General features: G+C 42.9%; 1 protein-coding gene across 1 annotated transcript; it reads left to right on the top strand.

Moving 5' to 3' along the window:
* Positions 1-3,544: 3,544 nt before the first annotated feature.
* On the top strand, positions 3,545-11,316 carry LOC112558374 (sialin-like). The gene is given in 13 exon segments (XM_025228843.1): positions 3,545-3,803; positions 4,113-4,449; positions 5,862-5,923; positions 6,206-6,377; positions 6,900-6,987; positions 7,221-7,316; positions 7,760-7,890; positions 8,042-8,194; positions 8,754-8,838; positions 8,841-8,885; positions 9,561-9,711; positions 10,251-10,341; positions 10,604-11,316. Coding segments are annotated over 12 exon segments (1,695 nt in total). The 5' UTR covers positions 3,545-3,803; positions 4,113-4,134; the 3' UTR covers positions 10,910-11,316.
* The last annotated feature ends 3,606 nt before the right edge of the window (positions 11,317-14,922 follow it).

The raw sequence follows: 14,922 nt of genomic DNA on the forward strand, positions 1-14,922 counted from the left end.
AAAAAAAGATTTAGTGGTTCAGTCAAACTAATTACATAGCACCATGGAATAAATAGTCAACACTACAGAGAAACATACAAAGCACAATACGACATCAAAGTCGCCATCATCATCACTCGCCAGATCATTTCAATATGGTCCAAGAAAAATTGTCATCATTAGAAAGGTCCGACGAAACTTAAGAATAATGTAAGCACAGTCCAACCGATAAATGATCAGGACTAACAGTGTCTAAATTTTAATTCTTACGAGCTTACAGTTGCTGAGAGTTTTGAGCTTTTATTACACAAATTCAAACAACAATACTCATCAGCTAAACCTGGGTATCCGGAGGTACATCGAAAGGGCAAGGGAGGTAATCCACGCTGGGGAGGAGAATAACTCACCAATACTTCATCCAACTACACAGAATCTTCACGAAAAATATGAAGATGAACTCTACTCCTTCGCCTGTCGTCGTTACCATCACCATCATCATCATCATCATCATCATTGGATATTTTGTGCGTGTGTCAGTGCATATCTACTTATAGTTGCAATGTAAACAAGTCTAACAGTGTGTTATAATATAGAATTTCCATGCATTCGTTTTATAATTTTTCTTCTTTTTTTTTTTTTCCTTTTCTCAGAATAATCAGTTTAATTGTTTCAAAGACTAATAAACGGCGTATTTCTTCTCTGTTTTTAATATACCTGTCTTCAAATCGCTCCATTGAGTGCTTCTCAAAAACTAATTTGAGCAAAACGCCGGTTCATTCAGATCTTTTGTCCTTCTTAAACTGTTAACATTCTTGGGCAGAGCGGCATCAGTGTCACGTGTTCTTGTGTGGCCGGTGCTGTGTCTGGTGTCCTGCAGTCCTGCAGGCTGTCACTTATCTGTGAGTGCCCTCAGTGACGGGCAGGTGGGCGCCTGTGATGGAGAGCAGCCAACTGACAGCCGTCTGCTTTATGGGAGATGTTCTTTAAAACAAATAATCGCCGTCTGCTGTCGCTCAGTGGAGAGATGCTAATCATGAACTTCTAGTGCTTGATGGGCGGAAGTAGGGGGGAGGCAGATTGCACGGTCCTTTGTCTTTATTTCATTTTTATGATTAAGGTCAGTCAGTGGGAAACTTTCTGACATTCTGGGAGTCCACCTTGCTGTGTGTTTGGACAAGGGATGGGGCTCCATACTCTACCTTTGTCGGGACTCATGCGCCTTAAACTAATTAGCGATAAAAGCTTCAAACATTTTTTGAATATGATCGTTATTATAGATGTAGACAAAGGCAAGTTTTCTTTTCTTTCTTGACTGTTTTCTAATAGGTTTTAAACATGTCTTTGTATTTAAAGTTAGTGATGATGTGTATTTAGTTGTACACGATTCTGAGAAAAAAATACGTTAACTTTGTAGGTTGGTTTGTAGTGACAAGTTGTATCCGATGGGCAGATGAATGAGTGTGGCTAGAAGAGACCTCAACAAGAAAGTGAGTGAGTGAGTGAGTGAGGGAGGGAGGGAGGGAGTGTCGCACAAGTGTCGTCATTCCTACCACTCAACAAACGTGATAATGCCAATGTATTTAACTGTTTTAATTTTAATAAAACTTTCTCTCATTTTCCAATGCAATTTACTTTTTTGTGATCATATTTCGTGTCTTATTTATTTTGGCTTGGGGAATAATTATTCAAAGCCGACTGACTGACAGTTTGCCGATCCTGTAACAAATAAAATGACAGCTTCAGTTACATAATTCTGAATCTCAACAAGAAAATAAAGCTAATATGATCATGCAATATGAGGAATTTGGGAACGAGCGCGCGCGCGAGTGTGTTTGAGTATGCGTGTGTGTGTGTGAGAGAGAGAGAGAAACAAATGAAAAGATTCGTACGGTCACTGTGTCCTTGTTTATCAGTAAATGGACGAACAAAACCGTGAGACTCACTATCGTCAGCGCATCAGTAGAACCTGAGCAGCTTCATTGGTGTGCACGGTCTTGAACAACAATGGTGTAAAACTAAGTGCCAGAGTGAAACAACAGTACACAAATAAATTGCTTGGGCATTCAACAACAAAAATAGTTAATTTCCGAAAACGCGGTGTTGGACGAGCCAAGTGTTGGTAAAAGCGTTGATAACAGATCACACTGCATTCTTCAAGGTTTACCAGACTGTAAATTGTTTGAAAGGTTGGCCTTTAGTCTCTGTGCTAATTCCAATTCCCAGTAACCTCTCTTCACCCTGGGAAGTACAAGTCTTCAAAGATGGACCTTCTGTCCTGGGTACACACATAGGTCGAAGCTCGATAGTAACACCAGTTGATACACTTCATTTACTGCTTAAAGGTTCACCCAAATCAGACAACAAGGCGATGTCACGAGGGGAAGTTTACACTTTTCACATTGATAGGAAAGGGAGCATTGACCTCTTACAAAAGGTTTGCAGCTTCTAAACTAAACAGTTTTTCCGCTCAAATTTAGAGAATTAGTGTCTTAAAATAAACTAAAGCCAGTCATGTTGAAAAACAAGTTAACTCGGGCTGTTCTTTAAACTCTCTCTGAGGTTGTGTCCTACATACAACAAGTGAATCAACAGACAACACTGAAATAAAAACCTTCACCTTTACCAGGGCACAGGTGAGATTATGGGAGAGTGTCTTGTACTGAAATTTTGGAAAGTAGTATCGTGCAGCAAACAAAGCTAAAAGGTTTCTATTAAAAAAAAATCCAGTCGTGAAATATTTAAGACTATCCTCTTGCTAACGAGAAAATAAATGGCAGATACTGTTTGAGTTAGGGTATTTCATAACTATTGCTTTAACATATGTAGACTGTTCCAGAATGTACCTACATATTGTCACGCTGAAGGCAGTTAGGAATGACTGAAACATATTCTTAATTCTAATTAATTATATATTGCTTTCGGTAAAAGTTCTAATTTACACCAATGTTGAAGTCAAGAAAAGCCAGCTTGTCCATGACATCCACCCATATTGGGTCAGCCATGATTTCACATAAGTTTTCATCGCGACGGTTCTTGTCACCAGGCGCAAGTGACTGTGAGACCTGTTGAAAACACTTCCATTACAATGGTGTGCTTCCTCTCCTCATTAATGCACATGTTGTTTCCGGAATAAATTAGTCCAAACCAGAAGCTTACCTGTCTCTTTTATTGCTAGTCAAGTGAAACATCTTCCGTTTTTATTTATTCACATATTTGTGTGTTAGTTTTAAAACCTTCTGCCTTGTACTTCCATGTGATGAAATACAAACCAAAGTAGGGAAACAAAATTTGCAGAAGTGAGTCGTCCAGGGTGAAAATTGACCTGTTTACTTCTCAATTTTATTCTTAATTGTTTTTGTTTACCATTCTTTGAAATGTTGTAACATATACTGCTAGGTTTTATTAGAGCAAAAAGGAATCTGCACAGCTTGGGCAGACGTGAGGTTGCATCCTCTACTCACGATGACACCATCTACATTCTACGCAGGAAGGTGCTCGGCTTATTTTTGATTTTTAGGGATGGTGGTGAACTGGGGCAAACATTCTTGCCTCCTCAGTTTCTTTTTTGAGGGCACGGCTGCCCCTCCTGGTTCCTTGGCCACTGTTCTCAGGTAACGCTTGTTTTCATGAACGTGGCGCACACATAATAACAACGATTGGTTGAGGTCAAAGTTGAGACTAGAGGTGCCACTGGGATTACACACCATGGTGTCACCAGACCTCTGGTGTAGCACTACCCTACAGTGGTGTCCTTTCTTTCACAGACCGAGGATCTTGACAGCAACGTAAAATGGAGGCTTCTGGCAAAAACGATCTCCATAAAGGTGAGGATTAATTTATCTTTACTGATGCTTTCATTAACACGTTCCTGCTTCTCAAAATCCTCGACTGATTCACTGAGTAGCAGACTGACTAACACATAACTACACATCGCATAACGACTCTCAGTATCAGTAAGGGAGTGAGTCTATAACTGAGGGTGCTGTCCATCTTGATAGTCATCTTTGTTTAATATTATTCCTGTGTTGTTTTTTTCTGATGGTGATGAGGAGGAGGATTGCAATGCCACTGAGCGAGTGTTACTTAGATGCGGTCGTTAACACCCGACACATCTCTATCTTCTCTCTCGGCAGCCCCTGCCTTGTGTTCTCAAAGATGGAACCTGTCCATCATGTGCTTCTTCGGCTTCTGTTTGTCTACGTCGTCAGGGTCAACTTCAGCGTCGCCATCATCTGCATGGTGCGAGTCCCCACCCGCAACGTCACTTCCGGCAGCCTTGTCAGTCAAAGCTACAGTAATGTTTCACATCATCGGATGTCACTTCCTGTGGCCAGGAACACATACCCAGGGAATGAGACCACCCATGGGTACATACACCAACTGTCGGAAACCTCCGATACAGAAGAAGCAGAGATCAGCGATGAAAGCTCCTGCAGCACAGAGAGTGAGGACCCCTCCGCGCATTCCAAAGTGAGGTTTCTGTTCATCCCATTCGTCTCTCAATCCATCCCTCCCAGTGTTAAAAGTCAATTAAAGTCATCCCTAGCCCATTACATACAAGTCTCAGATTTACCAAATGCTATAACATTTTATTTCGTAAGCAAAACTTAGACATGTATATTACCATGAAGGTTCAAAGGTCTAATAAAATGCATTTTTTACTAACAACTGGATAAAACTCGCTACAACTCGTTTGTCCACAGATAAGCTTAATGAACATATGATCCTAGTTCTCCCATTGGTTGTTTCCTTGCCGTAGGCATCTACGTAAATCCTGGCGTCTGTGTTGTTATTACTGTTGTTGTGAAGACCTCTAGACATAATCTAGACTTACTGATTATCTGATAATTTGACAGTATAGACCTCCATTACAAAAACAAACTTTTTGTTCTCTCCAGTTGAAGCTTCCATGTGCCATAAAAACGTACTCAGTGAATTAAGAAAAGATAATTGTGACAGATATTTTGAGGAAATGATGATGTTGGAATGTCTAAGAGAAGCAAGGGGTCGCTTTCAGGTCTTTTGGCAAAAACTGGTACATTGTTTAGTAACAAAGCATCCTCACCATAAAAAGTGCCCGTGTGAAATAACCGTGGAGCACCTGACCATGGCGGGTCTTGCAATTGCAATTCGTTTCGCTGACTTCATTTCACTGGCAAAGTGCCATGAACTGAGTTCAAGGTGTAGCTGGAGTCACACCGTGTGTGTGGGTGAACTGTATAATTCGCCGAAACTAAAAGGCGAATCCAAGCAGTCCAGACCAAATGTTTGACAAAACTACTTTGAGTCCCAAGTGCCGGTTCGCAACCCTCGTGGGACACCAGAAAACACTTCTCGCTCCGGTGAAGAGGAGCAGGGTGGTCTGGACTGACCACATGTACCTAACACCGTTCTCCGGGTCTGTGGGAGGGGTTCAATGCCGAGGTAGAAAAAAAATTTGGTTGGAAAATGTGAAGAAATAGACTAGTGGTTCCATGCTGGACCTACTCAACGCCTCACAAGACCGTCCCAAGTGGCGAAACTTGGCAGGTCCCCTGCCCCTCCCCCCACAACCCTTGCTGACCGTTCGTCAAGAGATGGATGATGATATGATGATGATGATGATGATGATGATGATGATGATGATGATGATGATGATGATGATGATGATGATGATGATGATGATGATGATGATGATGATGATGATGATGATGGTGGTGGTTGTGCGAAAGCGGGGGTAGTCAAGATGGAAGAAGAGGGTGGCCCTCACTCCCTCTGTAACAGCAGCACGCACGCGACTAGCTGTCCACGCATATCGTAATGAAGTCCTTGGCGTGACAGCTGCTGCTTTAGATAATGTCGACGTCGTTGTAAGATGAAGCAGCTTAATGTGCTTGTTGCAGGAAGGCGAGTTCGACTGGGACAAGCCCACGCAGACCCGTCTACTGGCCATGTACTTTTACGGGTGCGTCAGCCCTCGTGGCTTCGTTGTTATTAGACTGAGAGTCCACTGAAGGGCTACATTGCATACAAACACTTATCCCCACCTCTAGACACACCACACCATCTATATTTATCATTGCTTATATGTAAAAATATGCTCTTAAACATTTTAGAGCAGCACTAGGTGGAGTAATTAGCAGCTAAGTGTATTTGCATATCTGTGGCAGGTCCTTCTCAAGCACACGTGCTTGTCAAACAAAGACCCAAGTCAGAAATCATTGCGATGTACATATGTTACGTACAGGTACATCTTCACTCAAGTGCCGGGTGGCTGGCTGGCCGGTCGTATCGGCGGGCGGCGCGTGTGGGGGGTGTGTCAGACCATCAGCGCCCTCTGTTCACTGGCCACGCCCCTCGCCGCGCGCACTAATGTCTACATTGTCTACGCCATCAGGTTTATTTTGGGACTGGCGGCGGTAATGTTCATTTTGGGATTCATTTTGAGCTTTCTACCTCCCGACTGATGTTACTGCTCTACAGTGTTTATATTATGCTCACCCGTGTGTTTGCGCAGCAAAGAAAATAAACATCTGGTTTGTGTGAGTTGGTGAGTAGGTGGGTGGGTGAGTGAGTGAGTAGGTGGTGGGTGAATAGGTGGGTGAGTGGGTGTGTAGGTGGGTGAGTGGGTGAGTGAGTAGGTGGGTGAGTGGGTGGGTGAGTAGGTAGGTGGGTGAGTGGGTGGATAGGTGGGTAAGTGAGTGGGTGGATGAGTGTTTAAGCATCAGCATTGAAGAAGCAACAAGCTACCCCCTACAATTATTTAAGTTTATTCACTCATGTAGCGACCTTCTGCTCGAGAAAGAACATCTAAAGTAATTGACTGTACTTATTGCTTCCAGTTATGGTTTTACTATCGACGATCACTAATTAAATTCCAGAGAACTTAATGTGGAGGCTGGAAGAACTGTGCCTGTGACGATTGTTCTCCTGTCTGTCAGGGTGTGTCCTTCCCCTGTATCCACGCCATGATGGGGAGGTGGGCGCCCACACTGGAGAGAAGCAAATTGGTGTCCTTTAGTTTTACCGGTAAAGGCAATAAAGTCGGTTTAATTAATATCTCTCTGTAATAAAGGCAGTGGCCTGATTTCAACAAAACTTCCAATTCGCTTTTATCTATAAGCCTTCAATCGACGGTCATAGCAAACTTCCATGAGATATACAGTAATGTTAGCCATAAAAACTAGACAGGAGATGTTCTACATTCTTTATTGGTCGACTCTCTCGCTTCTCTTCTTATTGTTTTTACTGCTTTTTTTAAGGGATGTCCGTTGGAACTGTTCTGACCTTCTCGCTCTCCGCACTGCTGTGTGTCTCTGGATTTGACAACGGCTGGGGCTCCATTTTCTACTTATCAGGTAGAGAACATCAAGGATACACATGTCTGTAGTTGATTAACACCAGCTGAGGAATATCTTGTATTCTATGGAAAAATGTTATTATTGGTAATCAGAGGTTAAAATTACCCTTGAGATGAAATTTTCAAGTCAGAATGAAGTAAAGAGCCGCATGAAATCTTTACCTGGAAGTACTGGATGATCGGTAATTCTACAGGAGCGAAAGAGAGAGAACCAGAGACAGAACTAGTTGCTATAGAAGCCGACAAATAAGCAAATTATCTCCAAAGTCGCCTCATGTGTAGACAACTTTAACGAGACAGTAATTCAGTGTGTAATCATGATATTGTTGTGGATGTAGCAGCATATTTTTAAGATTAAATCAGAAACTTGATGATTATTACAGGTAATGTTACCTGAGGGACACACATACAAGGCTTATCTTTACATTATGTATCAAACAGGAGCAGGTAACCTGTTGTGGGTTGTGGTGTGGCTTTTGGTGACATCTGACACACCTGCCAAACACAAAAGGATCAAAGAGATTGAAAAGAACTACATCATGAAGTCTATTGGCGAGTCTCCTGAGTCCAAAGTGAGTTTATTTATGTTGCTTGGACCCAGTTGCAGGTGTTGCGAGGAAACTGTAACTTACAGCATACAGTTATAATGTCTGTTGTCGATTATTATACAACCTTTTGAAAAAGCAGTATTACTTTTTAATAATGACTCTCCTCCTTCTTGAGGCGAGAATACCAACACCATGGCGTGCCATGATAACGTCAGGTCCGGTCTGGGCAATTGTTTCTGCGCATGTGCTTCATAACTACACCAACTACACAATGCTGACGTCACTTCCGACATTCATGAAAGAGGTTCTCAAATTCGACACCAGGCAGGTAAAACACCACGAAGCATGTACACTCAGCTCGGACCAAAGCCAACACATCTGCACACCGCAATTTAACTGTCGATTGCACTGCCACCTAGGTCGATACAGCTGAAGGGAAAATGCTATTTGCTGGAGACACATGGCAATCAAACTAGCCTCCTATCCACCACCTCCATCATTGTGGTGAGGACACAGGCCACAGGCCGTGAACGCGTGGGAAGAAGGTTGGAAAGGCGTGAATTCACGGTCTGTGGTCTGATTACCCGGCGATAATGTGCTTGTATGGAGCTCCGTCAGTCCTCTAATGCACTTGTGTTTGACAACAAGGGAACAGGAATCAGGAATAGAACAAACATTTTCTGGATGCTGTAAAACAAGTTTAAGTAAAGATCTTGGTCTACAGTCGAGATTTATGTTACAGAAAAGCAAACACGCATTCTCTCTCTCTCTCCCACACACACATACAAATTGTGCACGGGGGTTACTTGATTTTTATTCTCCTCTTTCTTCTCCTTGATAATCTCTACTGTCGTCAACATCCAACTCGTGTATTGTGTTTCCCTCAGAATGGCGCTCTGTCGGCCGTGCCCTACTTGTCTCAAGCTGTTGTGTCGGCTCTGTCGGGGCAGGTGGCGGACAGGTTGAGGGAGAGGGCATCCTCAGCACCAAGAACACCAGGAAGCTCTTCCAGGTCTCCTGTAGGTCCACTCTATCCTTGTAAGAATGTGCGCGTGTCGTGGCTGGGGCCGTATTCACGAAGCGAGGGTAAGTCGCAGAACAACACGGGGAAATCAAGGAGAAACTTCTTGTCTCCGTAGTTACTACGCACTTCTCAGACCCCATGGATATTTGCCCACGTTGGTAATGCTTCTTATTAGATATCATTATATTATCTGGTATTCTGTTGACAACAATATTTTGCATGAGTTCATGGCTGTATTGTCTTTTTTTAAAGCACCATGAGCCTTTCCATAAAAACGGGATATGGCGACATAAATTCATTGTATTATTATTGTTATTGTTGTTGTTATTATTATTGTTATTATTATATGAAATCTTACTCCAAGGCATCTTAGCCACTGTTTTAAAATTACTGCACCAGAGGTAAAGTAGCATTGTCTTGACATCACCTAAAGAAGTCAGATGACAAGACGTTTGCCCGTAATTTCTCCGGGACAAATACTTAACATCGCTTCGTGAATACTGCTCCAACCTACATGGCTGATTAGGAAACCACAACGAATGGCATGTTCTCGCATTAGCTAGCAACAACAATGAAAAAAATCCTGGTCAAGAGTGAGGAAGTTGATCTTCTACCTTCCATTTTCATTCATCCACTAATTTATCTGTCCTTTTTTCTTTGTCTGTCCTAGCTTTCGTGGGGTCAGCAGTGTGCATGGCGCTCGCTGGCTACATGACCTGCTCGCAGCGTCCCCTGGCGGTGTTTTTGCTGAGTCTCTGTCTGTCGTTCATGGGCCTGAACCGATCAGGGTTCGGTGTCAATCACATTGATCTCGCTCCCAGGTGAGCGATGCACAGCCAACATCCACTTTGTGTGCATTTACTGTTTAAGATTTGCCAACACACAGGTAACGACACTAAAACATTTACAGACTTACATTTAACGTTTCACTAACGCCTGCATACATCTGCAAAGGTATCTGTTCATCTTTGATTAAAACGATGAGAGCGACAATGACCAACTTTATTAGTCCCCAGTGGACAATTTAAACATCAGAAGGTTCTCAGTTACTATATGTATATAGTTATACAATACGTTCTAGGTGAGGAATTTGATCAAATGAAAACCAGAGCTGTGTGAAACACGAACGCAGCCATAAAAAAATGTTTTTTAAAGAAAATTCTCTAAAAACAAACTTAAAATTCGATCTTACAAAATATACATAAACATACATGGTCCTTTTATAATACTCTTAGTTACCTGTTGCTAATCAAATTGTTTGTTCTTCTGCTTATCTCGTAGTTGATGGGTGTACTCGAATGTGTTGAGTGTATGTAGAGATGTGTCATGCATGCTAAGTGTCTGTCCCTCCTTCATCAAGACATGCTGGAGTCCTGTACGGCCTCACCAACACTGTGGCCACGGTGCCTGGAATGATTGCCCCGCTCATAGCTGGAGCCCTGACCCCAAACGTGAGTAGCATGTGGTCTGTCGCATACAGACACTCACCCCGAGCAGGCTCATTTATATTTATATTCATATTCTTAATCACGAAATAATGAGTAATTCTGGCAACAAACACGCTGTTGATGCCAGTTGGAGAAGGAGTGACTGAACAGAAGTAGAGGAGGGGGATGTGCACTGTTATTTCTTGTGTCTTCTTGAGAAAACTATAAACAGACTTTGCGATTTTTACTTATTTTTATTCTTTTTTAATTTATTTTTTGCTTCCAGAGGACGGCGGAAGAATGGCGTCGTGTGTTTTTTGTGTGCGCGGCGTTGGCGGTGCTGGGGGCCATCTTGTACGGTGTCCTGGCGGATGGAGAGTTGCAGACGTGGGCGGTCCCGCCTTCCGAGGAGCTGAAAGTGGCGGGTCCCAGGACAAACACAAACGAAAACAACGAGGATCTGCTGCTCAGTCCTTTCACTGCAGACGATGCAACACAAAGAAGAATCAATTCCGAAGACATAAAATCGCCGGGCCTAGAAAAACTGAACCAGGGATCGTTGTCTCAAACGGGTGGCGACAAGCAGCCATGAATAATGGGGGCGAAAACAGGACTGAGAGCTTTTACAGCCTATGAAAGAGAGTCACAGTCGATTACGAGTATTTTCATCTGTGTTCGTAGTATTTTGAATAATGCAGACAACAGTTACAGTGTAGAGACAACAAAAAGCTGATGGCTGTCCAAAATTTGCTATGTAAACAGAAATAAACACTCAATGTCCAGAAAAAATATCTGCTCCAGTCACACCAATTAGTAATAATACAACTCATAAATCAAGAATGATGGCTAACTTCAGAAAGTTTAGAGATGGTAAGACAAAGACAGAAACAATAAGATGTATCGAGAAACTTGACCTTACTTCTTTCATACCATTGACTCAATCATTATCACACTTGGAAGAGTCAGAAAGAGAGAAAGATAAAAGAGACTTGACACTTAGCCAGTTTAATAATATTGACTTAATCATTATTAAATTTTCAGAGATTCCGTTAGAAAGAGAGAGAGAGAGAGAAGGGGGAGAGGGCAGAGAGAGATCATTTCAATCTCATTGGCTCACAATCGTTATTACACGTGGGAGGTTGAGTGAGAGAGAGAGAGGTGGTATGGTTGGGAAAAGGCGGGAGAGGATTCCAGTTTTAACTCCTTTTCAATTTGGATTTTACACACATTGAGAGCCTGGCGACATACGAAAGGAAAAATGAAGAAAGATTACATCATCCTGCTACAGCATCAATCAATACAACATCAGTTGCAGCAGGGGTTCGGAGATCCGCTCCACAACAAAAGTCCCTTGATACGACTCCCCCGGGTGGAGTAGAAAATAATGCAGTGTACCAGGGTAGCTAGCTTTTCTCTTTCTTTTTTTCTCTTTCCTGATGCTCTCTCTGCTCTCACTTACAACAGCAGCCAGGACAAACAGAAATATTTTGCCAGGCTTTCCAGTTTCATGTTTTCTTTCGATTTCCGTTACTTTTACGGCACGACAAGCATGGACAGGTATCTTTGCACGTACACACAGACGAAAACACAACCCATTCCCATGGGTTACATCTCTTTTTTTTAACAGTAGCCGAAATTCCCGAGAAGAAAACATTTCTTTGCAAAAACATAGCTGGAAAAAAACTTGTTTTCCAAAAAGAGAAGAGGATTCTTATCTGTGCCCCAGATTTGCATAGACACTGTAGACGATCAATGTTTCTCAATGAAATAAAAACAATCGACTTTCTTTACACAGAGCTGTACAATAACTGCAATGGGGGAAAAGGCTGCAACATTTATCTTCTCTTTCATCAGATTCAGTAACCCCGAGAACAGACCTGGACTCTCGGTTCATATATCAGCGTAGACAACATGAAGCAGGTTGTAGTTTATGTCGGTACCTGTGGCCAGCCTCGATGTGGCTCAGTACCATGCGGTACACACGACAAAGTCTCACCAGCCTGTAAGTGGCATGCAGTCTCAATGTGAATTCCAGCCCATATTCCTGCAGAGACTCCATCGGATGTCCTCCATACACCCAGACGGTTTATAGGCTGCTAGACACGGGATTACTAATGGAAAATCTCACAACCCGGTGTCAATGATCTTTTGTCGGGGATGTACTGCCTACAAGACAGTTCGTAAAACTTTTTTCTCCTTTCACAAGTGCACTTCTCTCGCGAGCACACACTCTCTCTTTCTCTCTCTCTCTGATATATATATAGGCGCGCGCTCGCGCACACGAGACGTTTGGGTGCTAAACACAAGGAATGTGCCAGAAAGACATACGTAGTCTGGGACCGAGTTTTCTCAAGAAGGACAACTTTGTTCAAGTACCAGCAAGGGAGTTAAGAGGAGCTGATGTGCTGTTATCATAAGACCACTGAAGAGACAGGGTCTGGACGAATGAGCTGCTCCAAGTCTTGTATATCTGTTATTGTAAGACATGCAGATTGCATTGGTGCTGTACGGACCTCGTCTCCCAGGTCCTTGTGATGAGCAGACAGGAGGCGGACAATCGTAACAAAACAACCAGCCGAACTAGTTTTGAGGAGTGTCGTTCTTGGGGCTGAGATATTTTTCAGACACATTTTCAGCTTGTTTGCGTTTGATATTTCGACCAGAATATTTGTCGGACTACCTTATTGCCTCTCCTCTAGTAAATTGTCTTTTGCCTTACTTTCTGTCTCTTCTGGGGTTATTTTTCTTTCTCTTCTCTTCTCTTTCTCGTCTAGCACACAGCTCTTTCATCTCATAGCTTCTTTTAAGCTTTTGATTGTGGATTTCTGATCCCATCCCGTCTCCTCAATATCCATTCACTTGCCCTTTAATCCGTCTTCGCTTTGTCCTGCACAACCACTCCGAAGATCTTTCATCAGGCAGGTGTCTAGTCCGGGACCCACAGTCTTTGATTTGTAGAGCACTGCGGTTTGTTAATTTGTCCTCCGGAACACATCATTCGGATTTGTTTGTTTTTTTTTTTTTTTTAAGTTTAAGTACATGTTGATGTTTATGTACCTGCTGAAAGGACAGGCTTACTCCGTTCAGCTAGTTGTGTTGCTGGTGTTTTGTGCACCTGGTTGACACCTTGCACAATGCCATGGTCTTCACGCCCGGGGCAGTGAGTACAAGAAAGCATCTGCCAAAGCTTGTTTGTGCAGACGGTAGCAAGACGTTGGGACACGTCAGCAAACTTCTCAGGCCTTATGGAACTAAATGGCGAGAGACTTGATTTATTTCCATCTGCTGTTGGCTGGTCGTTAAAGAGCAGTCAGGGATACAAATCAGATGTTTGTGAGACTTGAGACATGTGTGTATGTGTGATACGTAATCCTCCAACATGTTTCTACAACGTTTCTTGAGATTAATATTTCTCTTCTGTAAAATGGAATTAAAATAAAATAGTCTTTTCACACATTTTTACATTGTTGTCAACAAGTAACTCTCTTAAACTACTTATTTCCCGGGCCACAACAAGGTTTCTCTGTTTGTTGAAGACTGCTGCTGGATATGCTGAAAGTGAAAAGCTATGACACAAGTCATCTGTAACATGAAGTCAGACAGTAAAGTAAAAGGTGGGGCTGACAATCAAGTTGTGATTGGACGAGTGAAGAGTGAGAGCATCACATGGGATGGTGGTGTGCGCAGGTGCATGGTGGGTAGTCTGGACAGACTGCGGGGGCAGCGGGCCAGTCTCTGTGCTTTTTCATCACTGTCGCCCTGGCAGAAATGAGTCTCGGCGGGGACACTAGGGCTACAGTTGCAGGCCGGACTTCAGTCTCAAACGGATGTTTCCGCACCACGCGAACGTAATGTGTGCGCATGCGTCCGCGCGTGAGAGGTAGAATGCGTGCGTGTTTGTATGTGTGTATGTGTTTTCGTATAGTCAAAAGATTGGGAATAAATTCCACAACAAAACAACATAAGCACATCTCTAGAAATTAGATGTTCTCTAAGGAACTGTATGCTGACGGCTATAGTAAGACTTTTAAGTCATTTTTCTTCCACTCACTGCTTATCAGCCATCTTCCTTTCCCCGGAAGTGACGTCCAATCATTCAGTGTCCTGGCGACACTCATTGGTATTAGTGGGACCAGTGTCTGAATGAACAAGCACGCCATGATGACACTTTGGGAGTGTCTTAAAAACTAGCACTTTACTGGTTGTTGACATCATGACAAGATTTACGATGTGTAAATCTTTGAGAACTGCAACAGTTTTGTAAAGCTTGCAATCCTCGGGCAAAACATCTATACACGCAAGGCGCGCGAGACACAATGGACTTGCCGCCATTTTGCTATTTTATTTTCGAGCCAAATTAGTCTTAGCAAGCGTGCAACCTGCGCACAAGGCAAAAGTCAACAAGTAAAATAAACAAAGAAATAAAAAATGACATCAAGAAGCAATTTTCGGCAGACAGGGAGCACAGGACATTTCCGACAAGGTCGGACATGCGACTGAAAAGCGTGCTGGGCGCTTGGTCTCCGGAGAGCAGGAAACCAGAGAGGAAGGGAGACATCTGGCGGTCAACAGCTCGCAAGAAGAGGCCGCAATTATCAACTTGTG

The sequence above is a fragment of the Pomacea canaliculata genome, linkage group LG2 (genome assembly GCF_003073045.1).
Source record: "Pomacea canaliculata isolate SZHN2017 linkage group LG2, ASM307304v1, whole genome shotgun sequence".
NCBI lineage: Eukaryota > Metazoa > Mollusca > Gastropoda > Architaenioglossa > Ampullariidae > Pomacea > Pomacea canaliculata.